General features: G+C 38.1%; 1 protein-coding gene across 1 annotated transcript in view; it reads left to right on the top strand.

The window, feature by feature from the left end:
* Nucleotides 1–9,600: 9,600 nt before the first annotated feature.
* Nucleotides 9,601–18,642, top strand: part of LOC125235602 (transmembrane protein 151B-like) — a 109,342-nt gene continuing 100,300 nt past the window's right edge. Inside the window, exon 1 of the mRNA XM_048142200.1 lies at nucleotides 9,601–9,922. Within this exon, the coding sequence (XP_047998157.1) occupies nucleotides 9,872–9,922 (51 nt within the window). The 5' untranslated portion in view covers nucleotides 9,601–9,871. The remainder of the gene's footprint in view (nucleotides 9,923–18,642) is intronic.

Raw genomic sequence — 18,642 nt, 5'->3', positions numbered from 1 at the left:
TGCCAGAGGGTCGGGCTTTGGCGGAATTCTCCCGATTTTTTTGTAAGTCTTCCCAATTAAAACTTATACATAGTAACCTTAAGAACTTTATTACATTCATAACGAAAACAGACCAATTATAAATGTCGAAAACACGTAAAGGTTTACTATCTAAAATAAACGAAGTGAACTAGCTAGGTGCATTAGGGTAATTCCGAATGACAAAAATAATCTGGTAATTCCGAAAAGGGAATCTTATATATGATGGAAATAATGGTGATTTTTATGTGACTTTCGTAATTAGATGACTTTCGGAATTACCCTAATGCACTATTATTTTACATTTCCCTACGAAATCCTCGAAACTCCAGAACCTTTTGTCCCGATATTGAAGTATTCGATCCGGCGCTCCTATTCATACACCGTCATTATATTATTGTAACTATTGATTTCAGTGTTTAGTTACACAATACAGGGTGTAATTCTTATGACGGGAAATATTTATGGATGCAACTGGATACAAAACCCAAAAACAATATTATTATATAAATTGTAACTTGAATATTATTTCCTATATTTTCCTTAATTTTCATTTATAATGGACACGAAGCGCACGGCGGCATAATATATCTGTACACCTTATAAAACAAAGTCCCCCGCCGCGTATGTCTGTGTGCGCGCGCGTGTGTGCAAACACAGGTGGTGAGACTGCGGTAGCCATTATTGTTATTATTCTCATTATATGGCATTAGAATCCTTTTTACAGACTTTCGACATTACCCCAATTGGTTTCGAATTTAACCCTACCTTATAAAAATGGTAATCAAAATGCGTATGTAATTTTTTTACTTACATTTATCTATCTATACTAATATTATAAATGCGAAAGTATGTCTGTTTGTTTGTCCGTCTTTCACGGAAAAACGGAGCGACGAATTGACGTGATTTTTTTAAAGTGGAGATAGTTAAAAGGATGGAAAGTGACATAGGCTACTTTTTGTCTCTTTCTAACGCGAGCTACGCCGCGCGCAAAAGCTAGTAGTAGCTAATATAAAGCTGCAACACGACTGACATTTTTCAAAAAACAGCCATAAGGAGGTTCCGCCGGTGGCAGTGTTTGGTGTGGCCATATAAAGGTTTGTCCTGCAACCCTGTAAAAATCCGACCGTCGGTCTACCTGTTCCAGGTAAAAAAATGTTGGGCGGCCTGACCAAACGGCGAGAGATAGCCGAGGGGTGTTCGACCAAATGTCATAGAGGACCCTGGGTTGTTTTTGACGCCGCCATTTTTTTTTTCAAAATGGCCGACTTTTTTTGACGACTTTTCAAGTTTGTCGTGGAGCACTCAAATTTTGGTCGTAGAATCTCCAAGCAGCCTTGATTAGAATGAAATAAAAAAAAAATAAAAATGCGACAAATGTGAGAAAACTGGCTACTTTTGTTTTGTATGGCAACTATTAAATCGTAAGATAGGGCGTAAATGTCATACAGATCTCGGAGTAGAAAAAAGTTGTATTAAAAAAAATTCAATATGGCCGACTTTTTTTTAAATTTCTAAATGGTCCTAGCGCGCTGAGATTTGGCACACGAGTGGACGGCCGACGGATTAGTATTCAAAAAGAATATTTTTGAAAATTTTCAAATGGCGACCTTTGAGGGCCAATTGAAATTTGTGTGGAGATTTTTTTTAGTCGCCATGGTTCCGTTAATATAACAAATAAGTCAAAAGTACTTGAACAAATGTTGTAGAGACATCTGAGATCCATCGAATGACATTTAAAAAAAATGATCGACTTTTTTTAAATCTGAAAATGGTCCGAGCGCGCTGAAATTCGGCACACGGGTGGACAGCCGCCCCAGAATTAGTATACAAAAAGAAAATTTCGAAAAATTTAAAATGGCGGTCTTTGAAGGCAAATTGAAATTTGTATGGAAGTTTTTTTTTAATAACCATATCTCCGTAACGGTAGGAAAAAGGTCAAAAAAGCTTGAACTACACAATTTCAAAATTTCCGACTTTGATTTTGGGAAATATGACTTTGTCCCCTCTCGCCGCCGTTTTTGACTTTTCCAAAAAAAAATCTCATTCCTATTTTTGACCCCCGTTTTTACCACGTGCCAAATTTTACCGCGCTCGGACCGAAGATAAAAAAAAATTATTCAAAGTCGACCATTCTGAATTTTTGTAAATGCCAGTCGATGGACCTTTTTTTTTTTTTTTTTTTTTTTTGTTGACCCAGGGGGAATCCGTTATGGATCCCACTGGCCCGGGAGAAGCCAGTGGGTATGTCGGACTCTCACCGACTAAACCCCCTGGGGTGTTCCGCCGCTCGCTTTGTGGACGGGGTTTCGGGCACTTGTTTTAGGCCTCCGATACCCCGTCAGCGTTGCCCTTGCGGGCCCGTCTTTTCTGACTCCTCTAGGAGTCACCTCCGCTGAAGGCCCTCGGAACACTAGAGGGCCTTCCAGCCCGAACCTCTTCAGGCGGGCGATGGGGCTCCCGACCCATCACCCGCAGGTTCCCGCTATGGTGGCATGAGACGAGCCGCGTAGGCTCTTCGCCGCCTAGCTGGTCTGCGTCGGCGCTGAGGGAGCGAATTTTCATCGTCCTCGCGCGATCGCTCCGCGGCCTCCTTCTGCGTCAAGACGGTGACGCTAAAGGTGGCCACTGCCGCCCAAGCCTCCTCACTGCCGATCATACGACGTACTAACGCCGGCAGTGAGAGGTCTCCGCCCACCACCGTGGACATGGCAGCGCGAGGCTCCGCCCACGCAGGGCACTCTTCACGCGTATGTTTGGCCGTGTCCACGGCTCCCCTGTCACAGTGGTGACATTCTGGGGTCGGCTCTCGTCCAACCCTCTCACACAGGTACCATCCGAAACAACCGTGTCCCGTCAGGAGCTGTGTGAGGTGGAAGGAGGGTGCGCCATGTTTGCGTTCGACCCATTCCTTCAGAACGGGCCGAACAGCGGTCACCAGGTCCCGGCTAGCTCCCGGGATCTCCAGGCGCTCTGACCATTGGAGGTAAAGGTCGTCCCGCGCGTCGTCACGCCACTGGCGGACCTCCCGAGGGGCGGGCCAGTTTCCCTCCTTTCGTGCCGTGAGCAACCGCCAGTAGACCGCAGACTGGGCCTTGGCCTCAAGGTCCCATGGCGGGCTCCCGGCTAACAGACAGGCTGCCACGTGCGAGTTATCGCGGTACGCTCGAGCCACCCTGAGAGCTATGGCCCGCTGCGGTCGACGCAATAGGGCCGCACTCCGAGGTCTCAGGGTGTCCGCCCAAATAGGCGCCCCGTAAAGCGCCATCGAGCGCACCACACTCACATATAGCCGCCTGCAGGCTCCTCGTGGCCCACCCAGGTTCGGGAGAATCCTCCCAAGCGCTCCAGCTGCAGCCATTAATTTAGGCGCCAGGCGCTTAAAATGCTCCTCGAACTTCCATCGACCGTCGAGGACAAGTCCCAGGTATTTCATCGTCGACCCGACGGCGATGGAAGTTCCTCCCACTATAATGTGTGCCCCGTCTGGTGGCTTATTCCGAGGTCCGTGGAATACCAGGACCTCGGACTTGTGAAGAGCCACCTCGAGGCCTAACGCCCTGATTCTGTGGACGGCATATGCCACCCCTGCTGTGGCGAGATGGGCCGCCTCTCTATGGGTTCTGCCACGGGCCGACACGAGGGTGTCATCAGCGTAGCACGTGACGCTGATGCCCCGCACAGTGGCCCCGCGCAAGACCCAGTCGTAACCGATGTTCCACAGGAGCGGCCCCAACACCGAGCCCTGTGGAACACCGCACGACATCTGTCTTCGCCCCCAGCCATCTTTCGTGGGGAGCCAGTCGATGGACCTAAGATAACTGTACAACATTAGTTCAAGCACTTTTAACCTTTTTCCTACCGTTACGGAGCTATGGCGATTAAAAAAAACCTCCTTACAAATTTCAATTGGCCTTCAAAGGCAGCCATTTTGAATTTTTCGAAATTTTCTTTTTGTATACTAATATTGGGGCGGCTATCCACCCGTGTTGCGACGTACAGACTTGCAATTTTGGGTTTTAAGTATGTAATTATAGCTTACTAGACGACGAAAATTTCTGCCTTCTGGTCTTATCCAGAGGTTCTCAAATAGGGGCCTGAAAATGCGGCGAAATGGTTCCAGAAAAGGATGGTACGGCAGTGTTGGCTTCGTGCTCGACTTGGCGGGGGTACTGCCGTGCCCCCGGATTAAATTATAAGATAGTTAAGTTTAATGAAAAGGTTTATCTATTTGTATTCTTTTGCAGCAGTGTCTCAGCGAATCATTCATCATTCAATCATCAATCATCATCAATCACAATTCGGCCGACCAATCGTATTAGTCTCTCGTATCTAAGTAATATTTAACGAGAGCTGCGATAGGCCTGTTTAAAATTATGGATATATATTAAAATCATAGTTCAAAACGATGGTTTTTGCCACAGATGTCATATATACCATAGATCAAGCAAACGTATCTACTTAGCGTGTCAAATGAACTCAGTGAAATCCACTGAGTTGTCCGTCTTTACTCGCAGCTTGCAGCTTTCGGGCGTCAATTTTTGTAAGTTGAAGTCAACCAAAACATAAAAAATGCCTCGTTACGTGATATTAATTTGCAACAACACAAAAATTATGAACAATCAAGAGCCTGAGACATATTTAAAATTACAGGCAAGAATCAACTTCAGTACAAAATTTGACACGCTCGGCCGTAAAAATCAACAAAACAAATCATGCAGTGATATCATAAAGAGATACCCAAATACGCTGGCTACGCTAAGAGGAGGCAGGGTTCAGCATTAACTAAAGCTTAGGTACTACTTTCCCAAGCGCTCACCGTGACGATTTCTTTAATTACGATGATAACTTGTTTGTTATTTTTCGAAATACATTAACTTTAATGACAATTGGCGTTCATTAATTTTTAATGGTTAACGACAATTAACCTTTTGACTGCGTAATTTTTGTTAATTACCGTTCGGCCAATAATCCTAGGCATTCCTTGCAGCCAATCAATAAATAATATCCTAAAATATCTGGACGATTCTATTTTATTATATCACGTCTTTAGAAAAAAAAACTTATAAATACAAGAACAAAAAAAAAACAAAACAAAAAATTAAAACTTAGTTTCTGGCCGGGATTCGAAACCCTGACACCTGCAATCTGTCTACGAACATTAGACCGACCTCGTACGACTGAGCTAAGCGGAGCTGATGCGCGCGCGGCGAAATTAACGACCATATTTTACGTTTACTAACGCGAAAGAAAAACTCTTTAAAACTCCATAATTCGCCGTTTTCCGGGACCTAAGGCTACGCTAGATCGATTTTCCAACCCCGAGAACCCCTACATAACAAATTTCAGAGAAGCTAATCTTATCTGTGACAAATCTCAGCGCGCTAGGACCATTTTGAAATTTTTCAAAAAAAAAAGTCAGCCATATTGATTTTTTTAATGCAACTTTTTTCTACTTAAAGACCTGTATGACATTTGGTCGAGCACCCCCGCTATCTATTACCGTTTAAAAGTTGCCATACAAAACAAAAGTGGCCAGTTTTCTCACATTTGTAGTATTTTTCAATTTTTTTTATTTTATTCCAATCAAGGCCTCTTGGAGATTCTACAACCAAAATTTGAGCACTACGACAAACTTGAAAAATCTTCAAAAAAAAAAGTCGGCCATTTTGAAAAAAAAATGGCGGAGTCAAAAACTGCCCAGGGTCCTCTATGACATTTTGGTCGAGCACCCCCAGGCTATCTCCTGCCGTTTGGCCAGGCCGTCCAACATTTTTTTACCCGGAACCGGTAGACCGGCGGTCGGATTCTTCCGGGGTCGCTAGATCAACCTCTATACTACCACAGCCACACCAAATACTGCCACTTGCAAAATCTCCTTCTGGCTATTTTTGGAAAAATGTCAGTCGGGTTGCAGCTTTATATTATATAGAAATAGAAATAGAAAAATAGAAAAAATTGAAAAAATAGAATATAGAAAAGATAAAAAAATGAATTGCAAATAAATAATAATATTTCTATAATAACCAATAATTATTGTGCTTGTGCAATCATATTTCGAATGACACAAATTAATATATAAACAATTATTAAAACATTGTAAATAAATAATAATATTTCTAAAATAATTTACAATTATTGCGAATGAAACAAATTGAGGTAGGTACCTCTATATATTTTTGTGATGTAGGAAAGCTAAAATAGGTAAATAAATAATTATTAGTACTTAGATTATAAATAATAATATTTTTAGAACTTTTGATAATTATTCTGAAATCATATTTAGAATGGATGAATGATGTACTGTTGTGATAATTAATTATTAATATATACGAGTGTATGTACACTTCATATACACGAGTGACTAGTTTTGAACAGTGTGCCTACCGTTTTTAATAACGTTATCTGTTTATTGTGGCCAAATTTTCTCAAAAATGCAAAATGGAAGTTATGGAAGCTCTTCATATTTCAGAAAGGACTGAATACTGATATTGTTTTTGAAATGAGTAATAATATAATTATGAAAACTTTGTTGTTTTAGACGATGATTTGTAACGTTAATCGATCATTCATTGGGGTTGTTTCTTTTTTAAATATAAGAAATACATGATTAAAAATTGTCTCATTTAAACGTCCTTTTGTAATCTATGTATTATTTCTCAATGTTTAGATTTGAGGAGTTTGCTTCTGACCATCATCAGCAGCTCCACTGCACCAAACGTCACTGTTCTGGACGAGAGTACACGCTGTTCTTATAAAAATACCAAAGTCACTATAAGCGTGCCGTTCAGATTTGAGGAGTTAGGTTCTGGCCATCATCAGCAGTTCCACTGCACCAAATGTCAATGTTTTGGACGAAACTGCACGCTGTTCTTGTAAAAATACCAAAGTCACTATAAGCGTGCCGTTCAGATTTGAGGAGTTTGGTTCTGGCCGTCATCAGCAGTTCCACTGCACCAAATGTCACTGTTCTGGACGAAAGTGCACGCTGTTCTTGTAAAAATACCAAAGTCACTATAAACGTGCCGTTCAGATTTGAGGAGTCCGGTTCTGACCATCATCAGCAGTTCCACTGCACCAAATGTCACAGTTCTGGATGTAAGTGCATGCTGTTCTTAGAAAAATACCAAAGTCACTATAAGCGTGCCGTTCAGATTTGAAGAGTTCCGTTCTGGCCATCATCAGCAGTTCCACTGCACCAAATGTCACTGTTCCGTACGTAAATGCATGCTGTTCCTTTAAAAACACAAAAATCACCATATATACACCTTTCAGATTTGAGGAGTTCCCTCGATTTCTTCAGGATCGCATCATCAGAACTGGGTTCTGAGAAAAGTGGGACCAATCTGTATGCATATTCATTGAATCAAAAAAAAATTTTTCGAAATCGGTCCAGTAACGACGGAGATATCGAGGAACAAACATAAAATAAAAAACATACAGACGACTTGAGAACCGTCCTTCTTGAGAGATTTGAGGCGACGGTTAAAAACACTGTGTGACGTCACGCGAGGAAAGTCCATTGGGCGTTTTTTTTTTACTGTGATGGAGTTTTACTTAGTGTTTTATATTCGGTAACAGTTATATGACTTCACCTCCTTAAATATTGCCGGTTATAAAAAGTACATCCTGTATTTTGCTTTATAATCCTGTATTTTATACAGATAAATTCCTCATCGTTTTATGATATAATATTTTGAAGTACATGTGGGCATAGACGTACCTACGTCGATGCCCACATGTACTTCAATATAAAATATAAATAATCGGCGGTGCGTGTGTTAGCTCATTGAATTATATATTATTTTATATATGTGGATTCATATTGAAAGATAAGCGCTCTTCAATCTGCATAGTGAGTGACACGCTTAATATAAGTATAATTTTAAAATACTTAGAAGATAAATCGACTAATTATTTGGCAGTAGTAGTAGTAGATTCCACGTTGCATACTAAATTTATTATTTAGAAATGAAATTATTTTATTGATGCATGTGGAAAATAGGTATATTTAATTAAAATGGCTACTCTAGTGGTCTTATCAAATACAACCTTTTCAGGCTTAGCATTAAATAGCGTGATTCGGGCGCACAGTTGAAATAAATTTGCGTTTTGTACGCAACGTGCGGTTTGTCGAATGTCGAGAGAGGTCATTGCCCTTCCCTGCTCCCGCGCCAAGGCCGTGCGGACGCGCCCGCTTGACTTGATCGAACGCAAATTGAAGGAAACTAAATAAATAATATTAATACCGTATTATTTTTCGAAGCATTCTATTAAACTGACCCAAATTCATGTATCTTATTTATCCTGTCTTTTTAGTTATTAAGATGTGAACTCTAGTAACTTTAATATTTTTTTGTAATGGTAAGCACCTATTTTAGCTAAATTATCGTAAATTTTATAAAGCATTGGAGTAGAAAAACACAATTTCAGTTTATTGATATATTTAAAAGAGGTAATGCGGCTTTACTAATTTTTTTTAACATGAATATTTTTTTGCGTCTGTTTCGCTAGGTATGACAAATTGTCATATAGCATTCGAGGAAATTAACACAAACTACGTATACACGCTAAAAATGTCATACTAAATGCATTACAGTTACATTTTTTCTCTCGAATATTTTTTTGACCACATTAGGTGAAATTAAAAATTATAACCACAAATTACCAAATTACTGAAAAAGCACCCTAGGAATGTGACCCAAAACGTAATATTTAATTTTATATATTAGCAAAGTATTTATAAACGAAAACAAAATCAACTTTAATATTTTTTTAACTTAGGACCCAAAATATAGCCAGCGCCGCAGGACTATAAGTTGTTAACAAAAATTAACTCACTGTCAGCTTTGTGACGATAATTAAGCAAGAAATTTCTATAAAAATGTTGTTTTTATGTTAATTACATATACTTTGAGCGATGATTTACATTCAGAATGTGAAAAAAGTAAATTTTTAAATAGATTTTATGCTTCCGTGTGGTGACGGGTTAAGAATTTCACCACCCCCTTTCTTCCCGTGGGTGTTGTAGAAGGCGACTGTGGGATATGGGGTAAATTGTGGCGTAGGCGAGAGGCTGGCAACCTGTCACTGCAATGTCACAGTTTCGTTTTCTTTCAACCCCTTATTTGCCAAGAGTGGCACTGTAACTTTTGCAGTTTCATGTGCTCTGTCTACCCCTATATGGGAAACAGGCGTGATTGTATGTATGTATGTATGTATTTTATGCTTAATTGTCGTCACAAAACTGACAGCGAGTTAATTTTTGTTAACAACTTATGCTAATTGTGGTGTCCCAAATTCTGAAAATGACCCCAGTACCATTTAATAATAGCTATAAATAGCAGCCCTCAAAGCAGTTAACGGAACGCGAGCGTAGTTATACAACTCACTCGGAAAATAATGTATGACACTCTAATCCATTCCCCTGACAGATATCTTCCACAATGCATGCAACGGTTTGGCCGCAGCGTGGAAACCTCCCCGTCGCCATGGTTACCAGACGCTGCAGTGCTTTCTCAGCCCGCCCTTCGTCGCAGTGTGCGTCCGTGCCCCGTCCGCGCCGCACGGATCCTTCGAAAGTCGAAATTCGAATTGTCATGTTCTTTTTTCGAAATGGTATACTTTTTAAATTTTGATAAATAAAAGTGGCCAGTAACTTTTTGATATTTTTTAAAGTGTTCAAATATTGATCGCGGACCAAGGTCCGCAGGTTGTTGGCAACGATGTGCGAGGGTCGCGTAACTTTGGACAGAGTTTGGATGCAGTTGGTGTGATTTCAGTGATGGAGATTTGTGTGTTGTGTTTAAGCCATGAGGAAATGCTGTTTTGGAAAACGGATCGACTTTAAGACATGACGGCTCAAGACCGAGGAAATATTTTCACGGACGACGACGAGGATTTGGTACGTATTTTCACAGATCAAATAATATTTTATACGAATATTTTTTACTCACACGTGTGAATGAACGATACAAAGAAAACTTGTCCATTTTCAGAGTGTGAGCACAAAAGGGAACTTGAAACTTTTGTAATACGCGCATGTTTTGTAGTTTGTTTGGAGTGATGGAAGTGGTGATCGATGGTTGTGTGTTGGCTCAAAAGTTTCCAACTCGCGCGGAACGTTGAACGCTTTTTCGAGTTTCGCAATACAAATGATGTATTCATCAAAGACAAACGAACAAAGTCTTTGTTTTAATAGAAGTCAATGATATTTTTGGTACCTGTTAAATTAGTTTGAAAAAAGTGATTGTTTTGTTTGGGTGCAGGGGGGCGATTTTTGAGTCTCACGGCGTTCGAATTCAGAAAATTGTCACTGAATATAATAGGCAATTCACCGTTTTCAACCGGTATTTTAGTGACAGTGAGACTCAAAAATCGGCCCCCAGGATTCGTTAATGTTAAATTGAGCGCTTGATTCGCTAACAAACTGGTTACAGCTGGGCAAAAATAGAAATATTGTATTACATGTGTAGTGTGTAGGCAGGCATTTATTTATTTATTTAAACTTTATTGCACAAAAGAACAACTTAATGTACAAAAGGCGAACTTAATGCCATGAGGCATTCTCTACCAGCCAACCTTTGGGCAAAGCAGAGAAGATTGTAGGCGGTGCATTAAGAGACAAATTTTGAAATATCAATCAAAACTATATAGGCATGTACCGTTTGTGTAAAAAAATAACCATATTATCACATACAGACCCAATAGTCGGGTTGTCTGCTGGAAGACGCATCTTGCTACATTTACGCATTTTTCTATGTTATCTGCTACGCTCGTAGCTCGTAGCACGCGTTACTTTAGATTTAGGTTGTATACTAGATTGGAAAGGCACTTTATAAATAATGACCTTTTTTCTCGACGTCAGTACGGCTTTAGAAGTAACAGGAATACATCTACTGCTGTAACTGACTTAGTCACTCAAGTAATGTTATGTCTCAATGACGGGCTCCTTTGTGGTGGAGTATTTTGTGATCTTACCAAGGCATTCGACTGCGTTGATCATGAAATACTTCTCAGCAAATTAGAGTGTTATGGTATACGCGGAACTGCCTGGAACCTTCTGAAGTCATATCTGAGCGAGAGAACTCAATATGTTCAGATTAAAGGAACTGAAGATGCAGTGCAGTCGAGAGAAAGGGTCATAAAGTACGGCGTTCCGCAAGGCTCCGTACTGGGCCCATTGCTTTTCATCATATTTATCAATGATTTGCCACAATGTCTAACCGATGGAATGCCGTACCTCTACGCCGATGATACCAGTATTGTAATAGAAGCTCATACAGAAAACGATCTTGAATTAAAAATGCAAGACTGTTGGTCTAAACTATATAAATGGTTTCAATGGAATGGCTTAAGACTTAATTCTACCAAGAGCTTCTATATGATCTTTCGGCGTGGTTTTAATAGCCCTGATCCTATCTGCAACATACCTATCGCCAAATCCGACTGTGTAACATTTTTAGGCGTGGAACTAGATCCGTTTTGAGATGGCACAAGCAAGTAGACAAAATTGTTAACAAGCTTAGCAGTGCCTGCTATGCTTTGAATAGTCTTTCTTATATAGCAGATAGAGAGACACTAAGAACAGTATACTTTGCTCATTTTGAAAGTGTGATGAAATATTGCATTGAAGTGTGGGGTAATAGTGGAAATATAAATGAGGTACTCTTGAAACAGAAAAAAGCTTTAAGATATCTGGCTGGGTGTTCACGTGTGCCCGTCACTCATAGAGGATTATTTGTTGAATACAAAATATTAACTGTGGTGTCTCTCTACCTTTATTGTATTTGTTTATATGTTTTTAAAAACAAGGACCGTTTTCAAATAAGTAGACAAAATACTTCTAGAAATTTGAGAGTAAAGCATGACCTATTGACAATTAAATCTAATTTCCAACATTTTGATAAAAGCCTACATAACACAGCAGTCAAAGTTTTCAATAATTTGGACGGTAACATAAAATCATGTGAAGATTATAAGATATTTGAATCTAAATTAAAAGACTATTTTATAAATAAACCTTATTATTCGATCAATGAATATTATGCAAATGTTTTAAATTAATTAAATTAATAAAAATGTGACTTTTAAATTTCTAATATTAATTGTAGTAATAAGCATGAAATCTGTACCTGTCATCTGTATTGTATCTTTTTTGTGATTCTGACATTTCTGACTGTGATATTCTAGGCTATATTTATTTCATTTATAATAATTGTTGTGTATTTGCTAAAGTTTATAATTTCGATTTCGATAATAATAAAAACTATAAAGACTTTGAAAAATATATCAAAAATCTCATAATTAGCAGCACTACGACCAAAACTAAAATACTTAACTTACCACGCAAAGATTGGATTAATAAAGATATTATAGACAATATTAATAGCAGAAATATACTATGGCAGGCACTAAAAAAGGACCCAAATAACTCGAACCTCCAAGACAGCTTTACCAAAAAAAGAAATGAGACAACCCAACTAATACTCAAAACAAAAAACAAATACTATACTGATAAATTCTCTAAATGTCTGCACAATCCTAAAAAAACTTGGAGTCTAATTAATGAACTGTCTGGTAATAAAATTAAAAACGACTGTAGCCCTCCCAAACTTATGTTAAACTCTGTACTTACTACCGAAGGCACAGCAGTGTGCGACATTTTCAATAACTTTTTTGTTAGCATAGGAGCTGAGCTAGCGAACCAGATTCCAACGAGATATCATAACAATACCACATGCACAGTTAACTACTCAACCGTAGCTAGCAATAAACTATCAGTTCTTGCACCATGTTCTCGCGAAGAAGTATCGAAGATAATAGATGCATTAGACAGCAACACAAGTGTGGGTATCGACGGGATTAGTACAAAGTCCATCAAATGCTTGAAAGTTCACATCCTTGACGGAATTACAAACTGCATTAACAAATGCCTATCAAATGCAGAATTTCCGGACGAACTAAAAGTGGCTAAGGTCAGCCCTATTCACAAATCTGGCCCCAAGACCGATCCTGGAAACTACCGCCCAATATCAGTGTTGCCAGTGATGTCTAAAATTTTCGAAAGGGTTCTATACAATCGCCTGGATGAATACCTGAATAGTATAAATTTTCTTTTTGAACGACAGTATGGTTTCCGCAACAAATCTAGCACATTAACGGCAACAATTGACTTAGTGACTAAAATCAAATCAAGTATAGATGCTAAAAATATTGTTCTCGGCGTATTCATTGATCTCAAGAAGGCATTTGATACGGTCAGTCACTCGATACTTCTCCAGAAACTTTCTAGCATTGGTGTCACTGGCAATGCACACAAGATGTTTGCTTCATATCTTTCAAATCGGTTACAAGTAGTAAAAATAGGAAATTATCAAAGCTCACCACAACCAATTACCTATGGCGTGCCACAGGGATCGATTTTGGGACCGCTGTTGTTTTTGACATATATAAACAATGTAGGTGCATTGAAACTTAACGGAGAGATATCGCTTTACGCAGATGATACGTGTGTTTTTTACTACGGAAACTCAATTAGTGACATGTCTAAATTGGCACAAGACGATCTAAACGTTCTACATAAGTGGTTTCAATATAATTTGCTAACTATAAACATCTCTAAAACCTCATACATTATATTTAAATCCAAAAATAAAAAGATACGTAATCACACGCCATTATCAATCAACAATATCACACTTAATCAATCGTCGCACGAGAAATACCTCGGTTTAATTTTAGACAGTGGTCTGACGTGGAGGGCGCATATTGAGAAAATAAAATCAAGATTGTCAAGCCTCTTGGGTTCAATCAGAAACTTAGTTAAATTCATCCCTCATAATGTAAAACTTAACATATATAACTCATTGGTCAAATCACATATAAATTACCTCATTGAGATCTGGGGCAATGCCGCGAAAACCAATCTTAAGTGTCTCCAAACTGCTCAAAATAAAATAATCAAACTACTGCTTAACTACGACTATCTGACACCGACTAATCAAGTTTATACTAAATCTAAACTGATGAGCCTGAAGCAATTATACACATATAACACAATAATACTAATAAAAAAAATTCTAAATAAAAGTATTCACTGCCAAACCACATTCAAAACAAATAAGGAAAGTGGCAAAAGGAACCTTCGTAGCGCAAATAACTTATCCCTGCCATTTATACGGACAAAAACTTTTGGCACAAAAAATATAACATACCAGGGAGCGCGCATGTACAATGATTTACCTTTAGATTTAAAAAATTCACGAACATTAACTATTTTTAAAAATAAACTAAAAACATACATTTTAAGTAATATTCCAGCAACCTAAATCCGACCCTGGTAAACAGCAACACGTTATCGAGCTCGAACCTCGGCAACAAAGGATTCGCCGCTTACCCGCCACATGTTTGCAATCATGCATTTAGAATTTTAGACATAAAAACATTGCAAGAAATTATTGTCTGCTAAGTTGCTTTAACTAGTTTATTACCTATCTGTTAAGTATTTATTAATGTGTCAATTTTGTTATTACCCTAATAATGTCATAATGAAATCCATAATTATCTATAAATTTTGTACTACTAAATATTGATGTTCAGTAGCATAATTTAATTATTACAATTGTATATACTTATCTCAATAAGTGAAATGTAATATTTCTTTTGAGACAAATAAATATCTTTAAACCGATTTTCTTGTGTGTCATTTTATAATTGTATTTGCATGCATTTATGTTCTATTGCAAATAAATAATGATTGATTGATTGATTGATTTCAGTATTTTCTTATAATCCATACTAATATTATAATTGGGAAAGTGTGTGTGTCTGTTTGTTTGTCCGTCTTTCACGGCAAAACGGAGCGACGAATTAACGTGATTTTTTACGTGAAGATAGTTGAAGGGATGGAGAGTGACATAGGATAGGCTACATTTGGTTTCTTTCGCGAGCGAAGCCGCGGGCAAAAGCTAGTATTTTATAACTTAGACCAGCAGTGGGACTGCTTAATTTAAACTTTGTTTACGTCAAATAATAGGGGAAGATAAGAATTATGTAAGTTAGGGTGGTTATTAGGGATTGTTATTAATTATTATTATTGATTCATTGGATTATTTTATTTGCAGACATTGATGTGTATTGACGTTGAACCTAATTACCTAATACAGTTTATGTTTTATTTATAAAGCATGAAATCGGCTTGGTTATTTATTAGGGTGGTTGATTATGCTTAAGGTTCTCTCGCACTTGCTAAGTCATTCAGTCAGTTTCAATCAGTCAAGGAATTTCCCGGCTTCGCCACCAGTGGGCTTGATCGCTTTTTCTTTAGTGTATGGTATCTATTTCAGTTTATAATACTTTCGATATACTTAGAAAGTACCCAAGACTTGAATATAATAGTATAACATTTTATCTGAGTATTCATTCGTTTTAATCCATAGGCAACCCTATCGCCGGACGCCGCGCACGTGCGGCTCGTTTCTTTGTAAGAATTTTGTAGGCATTTAAAAAGGCGGCATGTCGTGAACATCAAAGCAGTGGGCCTTCTGTACTTGTACTATTATATATTCTGTGATAATTGTAATATTGATTTGTAAACGATGCGAAGATTGACAGTTATGCATGTCGAATAAGGCCCCAGTATTCCCCGGGCGTGCGAAGAACACGGAATAGTGGATAAAAATAAAAGGCATTTGGCGTCAGTGTCGTATCGAGCAGACTTCTGACACGTTACGCTGTCAATAAAAATAGACAGCCGAAGCCTACATAGTATTAGTTCTACAACAACATAAATCAGGAAAAGATTATGTCATGTTTCTCTTTTTATTCTAGTAAAGCCTGACCAGAAATATATCATAACTACTTTAAAAAAAACTTGTATCTTCGTCTGTCAATGAAAAGAAAATTGTAGTAAGTATGTATGCAATACACATAGACTTACTGCGTTTTAACTTTGAGGAGCAGCGTGAGATACGAAATTTTTTCAAAGTAGTGTAGTGACGATATGACATTGTCAAGAGGGCGCTATTATTCGTATGTAAGTATGAGATGATGTTCAGTATTGTATGAAAAACATAGTTAAAAAAAATATTAAAAATTGTAGGCGCGTAATCATATATTTCTGAGTCAGTGGTCAGGCTTTATATCGGTAACAAAAACTTAGGCAGATAAAATTAGGTTACCTCAAAAGATTATTCTAATAACTGAAAATAATCTAATGATTAAATCGTAAATATACAGCAACATTGTTTGGAAGTATTTAGATATTAAGAAATAATTAAATTATTGCCCCAAATATCATAACAGCATTTCTACCTTTGAATTGGTTTGCGTAGACCTAGTAAAAAATTAATTCGTAATGTAATAAAAAACGTTCTGGTAACAAAATTACAGTACCTACATATACGATCTCGCCGCAAATAATCATATTTCGATCGAGTTGTGCGTAATTGAGTTACGTATACGTAATTACGCTAGGCTGTTATGTACCTATGTACTCTACAAATTTATGTAACTTAATGTTGTCAATACATATTTGTTTTCTTTATTATAAACTTTACAAAGAAAATTAGCTTTATTTTAATTGTTCTAAGAACAATTCAATTGTTTTGATATAAAAAGAGAAATGGAAATTGAAATGATTAACGGTAATTTAAAATGAAATAGAAATAAGCAATCGACACTACAAGTAGATAGAATAAATTATATTTAAAGTCAATGACACGATATTTCTGGCAAATATTGGACGTAACTTAAAGTTTTACTCGAATTCGAAGTTTTACTTTATTTAGATTAGACTTTTACTCGCATGACCAGTTATCAGACAGTACAGGATATGTTATAATACGGGTGATAGGTACAACAGACATGTTTCAACAGGGGTGAATAGCACATGTTCCGGAAAGGGTTGCAAGCGCAAATTAACGGCGCCCCAGGGACGGGATGAGGGGAATTTTTCGCGCTGGAATTTCACTGAGCATAGGTCATGTTAGCAAATGTTTACCTGACGGCTTTAATTAGAAAAAGGGATTAAATTTCTCATTTTATGTCGGTGTCGCAATGAACATTTTTGATATTATTTATGTCCAGAAAATTTATGAAAGAGGCGCTATTGCTATTTAGAATGTCGCCTGTATGGAAATCGAAATTCAGGATACAAAAAATAAGGTCAGAGGTTTGGATGCCGACTTATTTATCCGATTGATCAAGCCAACAGTTGACGTACTTATTATTGAAATTAGGCACATGTTAACACAATCCTTGTCAGCAATATGTTCGTAGCCGTTCGTAGCCGAGCCTTTTTTTTACGGAGTGGGAATGCAGTTGCGCACGCTGTATGGGACTCGCCGTTGCTTTCCCTTCTCCTGGCGAGAAGGGGAGAAACGGCCCTACCCACTAAACCCACTCCGGCGTTTCACCCTCTTTTCCGTTGTGAGAGCGCACTGAGTTCGGAAAGTTTCACTTCTCCACTGCGCTCTCCGTTCGTAGCCGAGCCTACCGCTTTCCGGGTTAGTACTTAGAGGAAAGTGTCTTCGAACGTAAAATCTGATGAACGGGAACTTGCACTTAAAGTTATAATGAAATATAAATTTGTAATTAGCATAAGCATAAGCACAAGATTCCTATAAAATGCCATTTCATTCCATAAACTATTTCTGTAGAGTAAGTAGTATCTAAAATCTTAAACTTTTCAAGCATTTGCAATTTCATACAGTGATAATGTCAAAGCGTCTAAGAAGATATGTCGTATATTATGAAGCGATATCACTTCGTAATATCAAGTAATATTCAAGTCTATAGCTAAACAGACTTTAGCATAATTCTAACTAGTTCGTTACATTCCAGGGCACTAAGTCCAAGTGTCCATGGGGACAATATGAACAAAGGCCAAAATGTCTATGGAGTCAATATGTCCAAAGGGTCAACATGTCCAAAGATCAAATCGTCATAGGACTCAATATGCCCATAGAGTCAGTATTTAGCTATTATGTATATATATTTCTATCCAAGTATAGACGACTGCATAATTCTAACTAGTGTCAGATATTACATTTAAAACTGAAGAATGTATACGAGTATTATCTCCAGCCAGCCTTCACAGATAGCTTCACAATTCACAAAGCATAGCTCGGCTCAAGGACACACTTTATATGATAACTTCTAGCTCCCGAGCGTCTTATGTAAGCGTTAGTGTAATAATGTTAAGTAACCGGCCGCAAATGTTGAAGGGACAATTGGGACAAATATGTTCTAAATGTTCTAATATTCGTTTTGTTTATAAGAAATAAGAAGACGAGACGTGTCAATGAGAGGCACACTCAAAGTTTATGACAGATGGCGCCACCCTATTAGTCCATTACACAGATAAAGAATTTCATACGTGAGAGCGAGATGATATGTTTTTTCTCTCTTTCACATATGAATGACAGTGACATCCCTAGGCATTTGCACAGGCGCTGCCTGGCGGGATAAAATGTCAGTGTGCCTCTTCATTTAAACTACTCAGCCGTGGCCGTGTTTTAATGTTGCGGCATTCGCTTCGAATTTCTTATTTGCATGTGTATTGTTTAACGTTTTACAGTAAATACATATGGCTCTCTAAAATGTCGACATATGCTAAGTAAA

This window comes from Leguminivora glycinivorella, chromosome 17 (assembly GCF_023078275.1).
Source record: "Leguminivora glycinivorella isolate SPB_JAAS2020 chromosome 17, LegGlyc_1.1, whole genome shotgun sequence".
Lineage (NCBI taxonomy): Eukaryota > Metazoa > Arthropoda > Insecta > Lepidoptera > Tortricidae > Leguminivora > Leguminivora glycinivorella.
The sequence above is the reverse complement of the archived record's forward strand: the minus strand, read 5'-3'. Positions and strand labels throughout refer to the sequence as shown.